At 41.8% G+C, this 12,856-nt stretch overlaps 1 protein-coding gene across 5 annotated transcripts; it reads right to left on the bottom strand.

Annotated features, from left to right (window-relative positions):
- Positions 1 to 5,544: 5,544 nt before the first annotated feature.
- On the bottom strand, positions 5,545 to 12,643 carry LOC135546421 (S-adenosyl-L-methionine-dependent tRNA 4-demethylwyosine synthase TYW1-like). Of its 5 annotated transcripts, XM_064974831.1 has the most exons (6): positions 12,427 to 12,640; positions 12,238 to 12,330; positions 11,668 to 12,069; positions 8,362 to 8,556; positions 7,809 to 8,087; positions 5,545 to 6,992 (listed from the first exon to the last, which is right to left on the bottom strand). In XM_064974831.1, the coding sequence occupies exons 3-6, from the start codon at positions 11,683 to 11,685 to the stop codon at positions 6,837 to 6,839; spliced, it is 648 nt and encodes a 215-aa protein (XP_064830903.1). In that variant the 5' UTR covers positions 11,686 to 12,069; positions 12,238 to 12,330; positions 12,427 to 12,640; the 3' UTR covers positions 5,545 to 6,836. The 5 variants fall into 5 exon arrangements, 4 of the variants coding, with proteins under 4 accessions (XP_064830903.1, XP_064830905.1, XP_064830906.1 ...); XR_010456581.1 differs by having other exon boundaries at positions 7,809 to 8,037; positions 11,880 to 12,330; positions 12,427 to 12,643; XM_064974833.1 differs by having other exon boundaries at positions 11,880 to 12,330; positions 12,427 to 12,638.
- Positions 12,644 to 12,856: the final 213 nt, after the last annotated feature.

Below are 12,856 nucleotides of genomic sequence, written 5' to 3'. Positions count from 1 at the left end.
AGAATTTGTTCTTAACTGACTTGCCTAGTTAAATAAAGGTAAAAATGTATATATAAAAAATGCTGCTGTACTTGAGACACTGAGTACAGCAGAACATTCAAAGGTGATTACAAATATGGAACGTGCAACTAATATGAATGGGTTATAGTTTTAGAGCTCTATCCTGGTCCCTGGTGGACCTTGGCTTCATTGATCTGTCACAGGAAAGACAGTGTGTATTGACAGTCTATGTCTGGTGTTTTCTATGATTAAAGCTTCTTACCATGACTTGTTTTGCTCAGGAAACAATGTTTAGAAATTACACATCTTCAATGAACAGCGGTGTGGCCATCAACACGTTTCTGTCTTTATACCTGGAGCGAATGTTGAGAACATTGTGCTGCCTGAGGGCCTCTGCTGGGAAACACCTGAGAAGTTTGACTTTCATATGCTCTAGACCCTGAATCATGCTAATTAAAGTGAACATTGTGGAGGCTGGCTAGTGTTTCAAATACATATTTCTCTGCGGTGAGACTCCACGATGCTCCAAGAATGCCCCTCTCCTTGGCTTTTCTCTCCTCTCCACTACTCTATCCCTCTGTTCTCGCCTCGTATCTCCTCAGTTATCTCTCACTCTCCTCTGTTCTCTTCACAGCTCCCAGGAACCCCCTGCTGTGATCTTGGTATTAATACTCTCCATGCCTCAACCTCTCATCTTCGGTTTTAAACTGGAACACTTTGCCTCTCAACCTCACATTTTTGGTATTAAACTGGAACACTGGAAATAGAAGGCACTCATCAGATGGGCTGTTGTGGCCTTGTACATCAGCTGATGGGCTCTATTCAATCCGTATAGGCGACAGCGGCACTGAAACTTAGCGGAGACTGCATTCACGTTAAACACTGCATATGTTGGCTGAATACAAAATTACATTTCTATCCACAACATTTGCTATAGGCTCTGTTCCAGAGCCACTACAGTAGTGAAAGCATACATTTGCATAGTGGTCCACCGTGGGAATCGAACCCATAACACTGATGTTGCAAGCACCATGCTCTACAAACTGAGCCACACTTCAGTGCTGCAGATTGAATAGAGCTCTTTAACCGACTTGGACTTGGCTTGCAAACGCAACCTAGTTGTTTCTTTTAATATTTTATTTTATGCATAGCGCAGTGTGTTGGCTGTGGTGTGTTGGCTGCGCAGGGTGTTGGCTGCGCAGGGTGTTGGCTGCGCAGGGTGTTGGCTGCGCAGGGTGTTGGCTGCGCAGGGTGTTGGCTGCGCAGGGTGTTGGCTGCGCAGGGTGTTTGCTCCAGTGTGTTGGCTCCAGTGTGTTGGCTCCGATGTGTTTGTTGTGGATTAGCTTAATAATGTTTACATATTTTTGCTTTACTCATCTCATGTATATACTGTATTCTATTCTACTGTATTTAGTCTATGCCACTCCGACATTGCTCATCCTAATATTTATATATTTCTTGATTGCATTCTTTTACTTTTAGGTTGTGTGTGTTGTGTATATTGTTGTGAATTGTTAGATATTACTGCACTGTTGGGAGCTAGAAACACAAGTATTTGGCTACACCTGAATAAAATCTGCCAAACGTGTATTTGACTTTAGAGCTGGCCGCCCGGCCAAACTGACCGATCGGGGGAGAAGGGTCTTGGTCAGGGAGGTGACCAAGAACCCGATGGTCACTGACAGAGCTCCAGAGTTCCTCTGTGAAGATAGAACCTTCCAGATGGACAACCATCTCTGCAGCACTTCAATAATCATGGCTTTATGGTATAGTGGCCAGACGGAAGCCACTCCTCAGTAAAAGGCGCATGACAGCCTGCTTGGAGTTTGCCAAAAGGCACCTAAAGGACTCAGACCATGAGACGCATTCTCTGGTCTGATGATACCAAGCTTGAACTCTTTGACCTGAATGCAAAGCACCACATCTAGAAGAAACCTGGCACCATCCCTACAATGAAGCATGGTTGTGGCAGCATCATGCTGTATAGATGTTTTTCAGCGGAGCAAAGTACAGAAAGATCCTTGATGAAAATCTGCTCCAGAGTGCTCAGGACCTCAGACTGGGGCGAAGGTTCACCTTCCAAAAGGAACATGACCTTAAGCACACAGCAAATACAAAGCAGGAGTGGCTTCAGGATAGGTCTCTGAATGTCCTTGAGTGGCCCAGCCAGAGCCTGGAATGGAACCCAATCGAACATCTCTGGAGAGACCTGAAAATAGCTGTGCAGTGACGCTCCCCATCCAACCTGGCAGAGCTTGAGAGGATCTGCAGAGAAGAATTGGAGAAGCTTGCCAAATACAGGTGTGCCAAGCTTGTAGCGTCATACCAAAAAGACTGAATAGTTATGTAAATGTGATTTTTCAGTTATTTCTTTGTTAAAAATCAGTTTTTACTGTCATTATGGGGTATTGTGTGTAGATTGGTGAGGGAAAAAAAATATTTAATTCATTTTAGAATAAGTCTGTAACCTAACAAAATGTGTATAAAGTCAAGGGGTCTGAATACTTTCCAAATGCACTGTATATGGCTCTGGATAGAACCAGCTAATTCCAAACTCCTCAGCTTCTAAATCTAATGTGTGACATCCTAACCCAAAACATCCTGCTCACTCACAGCCAATGTACCTGAAAGTGTCTGTATTTTTTCCTCCACCCAGCTCACAAAATGGGTGATGAATTTTAATAAGTAATGACTGCATTGTGTTGAGACCAATTAAAAACTCTCCTTAGCATTCTGAAACTTCTTCAGCTCAGTGTTCCATATTCCATATGTATAGTTCCTTCTGGGTCAATGTTCTGAAGTTAATCTTCTGTTATTTAAGTGAATGTAGACTGTAGCATTGTGGTAATTTGCCGGATGTATTTTTTATATGTCCATCTAGGGGCCTGACGAAACTGAAACTTAAAATGGAACAAAACTCAAGACATATCTCTTGACAATGAGGAAGCAAACAGTCATGAATTGAAAAGATCTCTCCTGGACTAAATTCTCATACAGGTCTTAATTATTGCTACAAAATAAGCTCTTCTCTTTGAATGTGGATGAACATTGACAAGTATGGAAAGATTGTAAGAAAAAAAAAAATTATTCAGAACTCTGCTGTCTATTTTAATCTCTCCCATACGCTCTACATTCCTCCTCACATATCTCCCTAGATACACTGAATAGATTGATGCAGGCTCTCAATCTGTCTGAACACATTGCACTCGTTTTCATGTATCTTTCTCCTCAAATCTATCACTGACACCTAGAGACGTCATACATTCAACAGAACACATTGTGAAAAAGAGAATCTCAAGTCATGGCCTTTACTACCCTTCAGCCATCCTGAGATGCTGAAAACAATCAACTTTAATTCACACCGCATCTTGAGCAAACACACACACATACACACACACACACACACACACACACACACACACACCTGCGGGCAAACACAAAGACTGACAGGAAGGAGCAGAAGTGCTCCTTCCTGGTTATTGAGGTCAGAATGGGGTCATAGCAGGGAGGTGACACTGAGGGAATGTGACATCACAGAGACCAGAACAGAGCAGAAAACTCTGCTTGACTGCCGGATGTCCCAAACAGAGATGACATTGACATTGCTGTCCTTTCCTTCGCAGTCCAACAACATCGGTCTGGAGCAGGGGAGATATCAATTCCATGGTGCCTAAACAAGAAGGATGCCAGAAAACTTTCTGGCACTCTAAAACACTGCTGTGCTGACTTTTTAAAGTTTCGTACTGTAGTAAAGATACTAACTTTGCAATACATACACACACATCCTTATCATTAGCGGCAAAGTCCTGTTAAATGTGTTCATTCTGTTTGCACTGCACAACCCACCAGTATCAGTTCCTGATGGACGAAATGTCTTTATACTATACAGCATGCAGATTTCCCCTCATAATCACACAATACAAAAACACCTTCTTAAAGACATTTTGCACCACATTGTACATTATTTTGTGTACATAAATAATTATCTGTAATCATCTTTGAGGAATCCAACCTCGCTATATACTGTTGAAAACGTTCCCATTTTGGTTCAGATATAAAGGACATGCCAATCAAATGGGCAGGTAGACAGAGGAGATGGGTACTTGCAGCTCTTACTTTTTCTCTCCATCCCTTCTTTCTCCGCCAGTGAGTGTGACTAAAATGAGATGAGGAGTAAATATCTCCTCTCCCACTTCTCATCTTGAGTCACTCGTCCCCAGAAGTCTGGGGAGTGGGCGTCCACAGCTCACTTTTACGCAAGTCCCCACTTCGCCTGCCCAGGCTGGTGTCTACCAAACCATCTGCCTCTCGCTCCGCTTTTCCTTCAATGAAACCACGTTTACTCCACAGTCACATGTTCAGCTTATGTGTTAGCTGCTAAAGCAAGGCAGGGAGGCTTCACACCATTCACTCTGGTGTCCCCATGGAGCCTGAGTTCACAGAAGACAAATAGAGCATGTGCTTGTCGGCAAATCAGAGGATGAGAGGCCTTTGACTGCGTTGTGCTACAATACTATGTCAAAAACAGGCAGAGGATGTTGTAAAGCAGCTTTAAAACAAATAAAACATAATTGTGTCATGTCTTTGGCTATGCCGGATTAAGCGATATGACATGCTATTCTATAAAATCATTTCTTCGTAATTAATATTACCTGATTGAGCTAATCATATAAATGTAATTAACTAGAGAGTCGGGGCACCACGAAATAATATTTATAGAGCTGTTATCTTCCGAATAAACTGTTAAAACCTCTTAGAGATCGGGCTACTTTTTTCAACATTCTGTTAAAAATCGCTCAACATTTCAACGTCCTGCTACTCATGCCAGGAATATAGTATATGCATATGATTAGTATGTGTGCATAGAAACACTCTGAATTTTCTAGAACTGGTTCAATGGTGTCTGTGACTATAACAGAACGAGCTCCGTGGTCAAAATCGCAAGGAAACCTGATCACAAAATCGACAGAGAAAAAAATCAATCCGCCAGTCTATGTATTGTCTATTGCATGGAAAAATACTTAAGGATGGGATTACAGTTCCTACAGCTTCCACACGATGTCGCCAGTGTTGTGATTTCGATGCAACTAAATCCTTGGTCATCTGAGTAATAGCCACATCCGGTCTTCAGGTCCACAGCTGGGAAAAATGCAACTGGAAAAGTGGGCTACGTTTTCCAAACTTGTGCCTATTGAATACAGATTGCTCCGTGATCAATTTGATCATTTATTAACGTTTACTAATACCTAAAGTTGGATTACAGAAGTAGTTTGAAGTGTTTTGTCAAAGTTTATAGGTAACTTTTAACGAGTTTTAACGAGTGCTATTAGCATTTGGCGTAGCGCATTTGCATTTATTGTTGGCAAGGTGGGACGCTTGCGTGTCGGGTTGCCCAGAGAGGTTAAAGACCTAGTAATATTTTACATCAATAACGGTCAATATTAATCGTCATCTTAATTCAGTCTCAATTGAAAGTTGTAAATTCTTGGTTATCTGCACGAACCCTGGCTAACAAGTTGAATCAGCAATACAAAATTGGGTTTAATTAATTATTTACTAAATACCTAACTAATCACACAGAATTACACATACACATAATTAATCACAACTTGATTACAAATTACGTCATAAAGGAAAACGTCCCTAGCGGGTGGAACAGATATGACAGCTGGTTACACAAAAGAAAGGGGGCTGGGTTTGAGTGAAAGAGCGGGAAGACTAAGTAACAAAGGAAGAAGCTGTGCTATCGTAAATACAGTATCTTATGCATTCTAAATTACCGCTCATTTGGAAAAGGAAAATGCAATAAATATTTGAGCTGTGCTTCGGTAGGTTGGTGGTAGATGGAAGGCCGTGTTGCCAAACCGAGTCCTTTGAAGAATGTCTCTGGTGGTCATTAGGATACGTTGTAGTAACGTCGTTGTGTGATAGACGGGATACTCTGTCTGTTCCTTCCTAACCTCGTTTGCAGCTGCTGTTGCTAACTCAACGGCTAGGAGGTATCACTTCTGTAGTGAATAAGAGTTCAAAGTTCATACCATTCGCAACCCAAGCTCACGCTGATGTTGGCTTCGTTCTGTAGTTATTATCTGAACCATTCTGACATCGGACCGTCGTCCTCACATCCTCGGAATAGGAGGTTACATTTTTGTCAAGGCTTTATATAGTGGAACGGGAAGGATGTGTCTGAAAAGTTGTATAACCCATGACTCTTCACAGGGACGGGCCACTGATTGAGCAGAGCCCTAACCCAATTCTCACATTTTAGAAGCTAAAATCACATTTCATCCCATCACGAATAATTTCATATTCAAACATTTACATTGAACAACAATTCCATGTGAATCCGATAACTCTGATGTGTAGACTTTCCACTGTAGAGTTTGTCATCTTATTATTGATGAGAATGTCTCCGATTGATGAGATGACAACTGAACTGACATCATATTCTGACATCATATTCATTAAGTACCACCGCATATGTTCAATTGGTCGGATTACCAGAATATAGTTCATTTCCCCCACCTTCTGATGTTCCCAGAATCTCTATGTTAACCAAGGGTTTTAAAATGTAACATCAGTAGGGTAGAGAGAGGAAAAAGGGGGGTAGAGGTATTTATGACTGTCATAAACCTACCCCAAGAACAACGTCATGACAATGGCTTATGGAGCAATGGTAGGAGGTTAGAAAATGCTATGGTTACCCTTCAGCCTCACAGATAGGGTACCATGAACTATGTTGAAACTGAAACCATGGCTATGTTCCAATCAATTGTCCATACTAGCAAACCTCGTTTAACACATGCCTATTACATTGCATAATTCTAAGTAGTATGCTAGTGTAAAACCCAGAGTATGGTTTGTGTCTGAATGGCCTTGGCTTTCTTGATGCCATTCATGTTTCCTAGATTCTCCACATTGATGACCGAGCCTGGGTCTTTCACCTCTGACCCAGTTGTCTCCTCATCACTACTGGACTCTACCAGCACCTCCTGCAGAGAGAGGGAGAGGGAAAGAGAAGAAGGAGAAAGAGGAGGAGGGGAGGCAGCAGGTGAGAGGGAGAGGAGTAGATAGTGAAAGGTGGTGGCACAAAGAAAGAGATGGACGGAATAAGAAAGGTAGGTGAGAACAGAGAGAGTAAGTGGGAGAAAAATAGAGAGATCACTCACCCCTTCTACACGAGAGACCTGCATCACTTACTTCAAGCATCTCCTAAAGAGGTTGAACGTCCTTCAGATTTATGAAGGCATAAATCCACAACTAATCTTAAATACATCCATGATTAAACACATCCAGGATCCAATATGGGATACATTTGATTAAAAGTCATTATATTTTTTTGGAGCTGCTTGATTAAATAAAGATAAGCATATGCATGGAGTTTGGGAACTCCTCGGGGTGCATGGATGATTAAAATTATGTTGCCAACCACATGTTCATCGGCGTTGGCAAGATTAAATAAAGCCTAACTGGATGCACGGTAGATAAATCATAATGATTAGCCTTCACACTAGTTTATTTGTACACTTTCACCCCTGCTGCATAGAGTTGCCGCAGACAGCAGGAGGAGAAAGTAGCGCGGCGAACTCACATTATCATGACAATATGAGAAAGAGGGTATGTGCATACATGTGTTTTCAGCATAGCAGTAGTGTCAACGAATCCACTCCAGATAAAAGTGTAATAACAAATACCCTATTGTGGATAGAATAAACCTACATCGAGCTACGTCAACCATGAATCAGCTCTATGAGATAGCATTAGTAATGGGAGGTGTGCATGTTAAGAGTAGTTAAGTTCAGTGTTACCTCAGAGCTGAGCTGTTCTGGATATGCCTGGTCATCCTCAGTCTTCTCCTGTGGTTCCTTCCTGTTCCTGGTCTTACAAGAGCCGTCCGTCTTACAGTTTCCACTACAGGCCTTATTCTGTCCTGCAACCAGGGCCTGTATGCAGTTCAGGAACTTGGTCTTCCAGACCAGGAAGTCAGCCTGCACGCTGCCATTATGGGTCTTCACAACTTTGCAGTTGCCATCTCCTCTGGACAGAACACAGATGCCGCTCAGCATCCACAGCCACTTGTCCACATTCTTACTCACCAAAAGGAGAGTGAAGTGTTTTCAGTGAGTAGAGAATGTGGATGGTTAGCTATTGGACAGGAGATAACAGTCATAGTGGTAATGATAATCAACTGAAAGAGCTTAGTATTCTAGTGTGTTGTAAAAGAGGAATGTATAATGTGCAAAAAATATCCATAAAAGTATCGGACAAGCAAAGAAGCAGATTGCATTTCATAAGTGTAAGTAGCAGCACCACACATAGTGGAAACATATCGATAGGGACATTTTTTGTCAGATCTCTTACCATATTGTAGTGGCTGCCATACACAGAGTTACCCAGGCCAAACATTGCACATCTCAGTCCTTTCAGGTAGGTTTTCCCATATCTGAAGTCAGTGGATGCCTCCTCCAGCCACTTACAGAACCATTCAGCATTCTCTGTGGGCTGTCCGTCAGTGTACGTAGCCAATAGGAACACACAGACCGACTTGTTGGAGCACTGGAGAGAAAGATGTGCCACTTTCCACATTTTTGATGACAAGGTAAACAAATGCTGAATATGTAGCATAGACATATAGAATAAGGATAAAGGATATCTCTGGTATATGTTTCCAGTGAGAGATAGAAATGGACCCCATTTCTTTATAAAATGCAATACATTTGCACAGAGCCAAATTAAGTGCACTTCATAGGAAACAGGATGCAGCTATGGACAACCTACTGCATTGCATGCAATCAGAGTGAAAGTAGGAATCAATAAAAGATCAGCTGCATTGGGAGCACTATGATAAAGTATGAGGACAACATCTTGAATGCAGAACAAATCTCCAATGCAAAGCAACATTGTAAATGATATAAGCCCTACAGTGTATGGCCAGTGTATGGTGCCCTGAGCCCCATGGTTTCCTACGGCAAAGAGCTGCCTGCAGCAATCTATGCTGCTCAAGGGAGAAAGCATCATGACTGATCACTGGGTAGAGCGAGTCAATGCACAGAGTATCTGTAACTAGATCCCTGGGCCGCCGGACGGGCCGAGCACCCGTGGTCATTTCTCTTTGGGGGAGAGGGATTTTTATCTCCAAACTGTAAAGTAGCCCTGTTGAATAAATGGCCATTTCCTATCAGGTTGCTGCGCCAGGCAACCAATCCATTCAGATGGAGTGGATTATTGTCCAACAAAATGGAATATTGCTGAAAATAATACATTTTTTCCTGGTGGAACAGGATTTATTTAACATTTATTTAACATACCTGCGCCAGCCATTGGTTTGTTGGAAAAAAAAGTAATAATAAAAAAGTGGCAAACTTTGGGATGGAAAATTATGCCCGTGCAAAGCTTTAAGACTGTATAATTTTGCTATTTCATCTGTTTATCTGTCAACGAATACAAGACAAATTCCCTAGAAGCTACGATAGTAGCACCTCATTACTGCACGAAATCAAGTAGTGCTTGATTAAATTGCTTTTCCCCCCCCTCATGAATCTACACACAATACCCCATAATAACAAAAAAAAAAGTATTCAAACGCTTTAATCAGTACTTTTTTGAAACACCTTTGGCAGCGATTACAGCTGCCAAAGGTGTCGTCTTGGGTATATAGCTACAAGCTTGGCACACCTGTATTTGGGGAGTTTCTCCCATTCTTCTCTGTAGAGCCTCTTAAGCTCTGTCAGGTTGGATGGGGAGCGTTGCTGCACAACTATTTTCAGGTCTCTCCAGAGATGTTCGATTGGGTTCAAGTCTGGGCTCTGGTTGGGCCACTCAAGGACATTCAAAGACTTGTTCTGATGCTACTCCTGCGTTGATTGTGTGCTTAGGGTCATTGTCCTGTTGGAAGGTGAACCTTAGCCCCAGTCTCAGGTCCTAAGCGCTCTGGAGCAGGTTTTTATCAAGGATCTCTCTCTAATTTGCTCCATTCATCTTTGCCTTGATCCTGACTAGTCTCAGTCCCTGCCACGGAAAAACATCCACACAGCAGGGGGGTGCCACCACCAGGCTTCACTGTAGAGATGGTGCCAGGTTTCCTCCAGACGTGATGCTTGGCATTCCGGCCAAAGAGTTCAGTCTTGGTTCCATCAGAGCAGAGAATCTTGTTTCTCATGGTCTGAGAGTCTTTAGATGCCTTTCGGCAAACTCCAAGCGGGTTGTCATGTACCTTTTACTGGGAAATGGCTTCCATCTGGCTACTCTACCATAAAGGCCTGATTGGTGATGCTACAGAAATGGTTGTCCTTCTGGAAGTTTCCCCCATCTCCACAGAAGAATTCTGGAGCTCTGCCAGAGTGACCATCGGGTTCTTGGTAGCCTCCCTGACCAATGCCCTTCTCCCCCGATTGCTCAGTTTGGCCAGGTGGTCAGCTCTAGGAAGAGTCTTGGTGGTTCCAAACTTCTTCCATTTAAGAATGATGGAGGCCACTGTGATCTTCAATGCTGCAGAAATGTTTTTCTACCCTTCTCTAGATCTGTGCCTTGACACAATCCTGTCTCTGAGCTCTGTGGACAATTCTTTCGACCTCATGGCTTGGTTTCTGCTATGACATGCACTGTCTACTGTTGGACCTTATATAGACAGGAGTGTGCTTTTCCAAATCATGCCCAATCAATTGAATTTACTACAGGTGGACATCTCAAGGATGATCAATGGAAGCAGGATGCACCTGAGCCCAATTTCGAATCATGGGGTCTGAATACTTATGTAAATAAGGTATTTCTGTTTTGATGTTTAATAAATTTACAAACATTTCTAAAAACCTGTTTTCACTTTGTCATTATGGGGTATTGTGTGTAGATTGCTGCTGAGGATTTTTTATTTTATTTAATCAATTTTAGAATAAGGCTGTAACAAACTGCAGAAAAAATTAAGGGGTCTGAATAATTTCCGAATGATAACATGTTTTTATATGTTATAGTTACTTACAAATTTAAACAGGACTGTCCAGATAGATACCAATTAAGGTAAAGCATAATTATAGAATCATTTTCTTCCAGGTTAAAGGAAACATCATATACCTCATCAGCTAGTCTGTCATCTGGGTCAGTGTTGAAAAGTACTTATATAAAAATACTTTAAAGTACTACTTAATTTGTTTTTTGGGGGGTATCTGTACTTTACTATTTATATTTTTGACAACTTTTACGTTACTACATTCCTAAAGAAAATACATAACTTTTTACTACATACATTTTTCCTGACACCCAAAAGTACTCGTTACATTTTTACAGGAAAATGGTCCAAAATGGCACTTATCAAGAGAACATCCCCGGTCATCTCTGATCTGGCAGACTCACTCAACACAAATACTTTGTTTGTAAATTATGTCTGAGTGTTGGACTGTGCCCCTGGCTATCTGTAAATAAAAAATAAACAATTGTGCTGACTGGTTTGCTTAATATAAGGAATTTGAAATTATTTCTACTTTTGAGCATATTTTTTGCAATTTCATTTACTTTTGATACTTAAGTACATGTAAAACCAAATACTTTTAGACTTTTACTGAAATGGTTTCATCTGAACCTGTGCTAGCTCGTATGGCTATGTCCATATGGCTATGTCAATAGTTTTGTCCAGCGTTAGCTCAGACCAAACATTCAAAAGTTTCTCTCACTCACCGTGAGTGTATTCCACATACAATAGGGTCCCTCGCCATCTCATCCTTGTTTGCATAATCACAGTTTTTCACAAGTAGACACAGCTCAGTCACAAACTGTTCTAATGATTTGTTAGCTCCCTGTACTTTCTCATGGAATTTGTACCTAGCGAAAATCGTATTGGTCTTCGGCACAACATGTGCTTCAAAATTGTTGTAGTATGTTTTCAGTACCTTTGATTCAGCCTCGGTAAGTGTCCATGTGTTGTAAATGTCTCTCACTTTTTCACCGTCCAGAGGAGCAGGAAGCTGCACTTTTCCTCTTCTCCTCTTCAGAGAACCCGTGCTAGCTCCACATGCTGTTTGAACTTTTGCCACGAGTCAGGTAAGTTTGTAGACTCCCAGTCCATTCGAAGTGAAGGAACTCCAGCAAAATACACCTTTTAGTCCTTTTACTCTGACACCATGTCTTGATTTACATGCGTTGTACAAAATAATAAAATGCAGTACGACAGGATATTTCTTACCTACAAGGACAGCAGCCTCAGTGAAGGCATGCACATGCAAGTGCACACTGTGTACAGCAACTTACCAGTTAGTGACACAAAACTGAAGGAGATCCGAGAAGAAACAGAAAAGGGCTCATAACGCACACAGCTGAGGAAAGTCATACATTATGGATGGCCTGAGGAGAGGAGAAAATGCCCTGAGTGTCTCAGAGTTCTGGAACCATTATGATAAATGGAATCATTTTCAAAGGAGAGAAAATCATCATTCCTACCAGTCTCAGAGAAGAGATTTTGACAAAGATCCATGCTGGACAGATGGGCTTGGAAAAGTGAAAACAGAGCACACGGAGCACACACATTTTGTTTTGGCCCGGAATGTGCAAACAAATTGAGGACATTGTTGGTAAATGTGCCACCTGTCTTGAATGACGCCCCTTAAACACCAAAGAGCCAATGTTACCTCACTATATCCCAGACCGACCCTGGCAGGTTGTGGCAACCGATCTGTTCACCTGGAACACCGAAAACTACATCGTAACAGTGGACTACTACAGCAGATACTTTGAACTCGACAAACTTCATAGCACCACATCTGCAGCTGTGATACACAAGCAGAAAGCAATCTTTGCCAGGCATGGCATTGTAGAGACTTAATATCTGATAATGGCCCCTGTTACAAATCAAATTAGTTTGAATCCTTCA

This window comes from Oncorhynchus masou, chromosome 9 (genome assembly GCF_036934945.1).
Source record: "Oncorhynchus masou masou isolate Uvic2021 chromosome 9, UVic_Omas_1.1, whole genome shotgun sequence".
NCBI classification, from domain to species: domain Eukaryota; kingdom Metazoa; phylum Chordata; class Actinopteri; order Salmoniformes; family Salmonidae; genus Oncorhynchus; species Oncorhynchus masou.
This window is presented reverse-complemented; position numbering and strand designations above follow the sequence as displayed.

What these genes read in the sequence shown, in the direction of transcription:
- LOC135546421 (XM_064974831.1), bottom strand. An exon ending in ATGGCAGCCACTACAATATG is followed by an intron (nt 8,088 to 8,361) that starts GTAAGAGATCTG and finishes TTGGTGAGTAAG; the next exon opens with AATGTGGACAAGTGGCTGTG. An exon ending in CAGAACAGCTCAGCTCTGAG is followed by an intron (nt 6,993 to 7,808) that starts GTAACACTGAAC and finishes CTCTCTCTGCAG; the next exon opens with GAGGTGCTGGTAGAGTCCAG.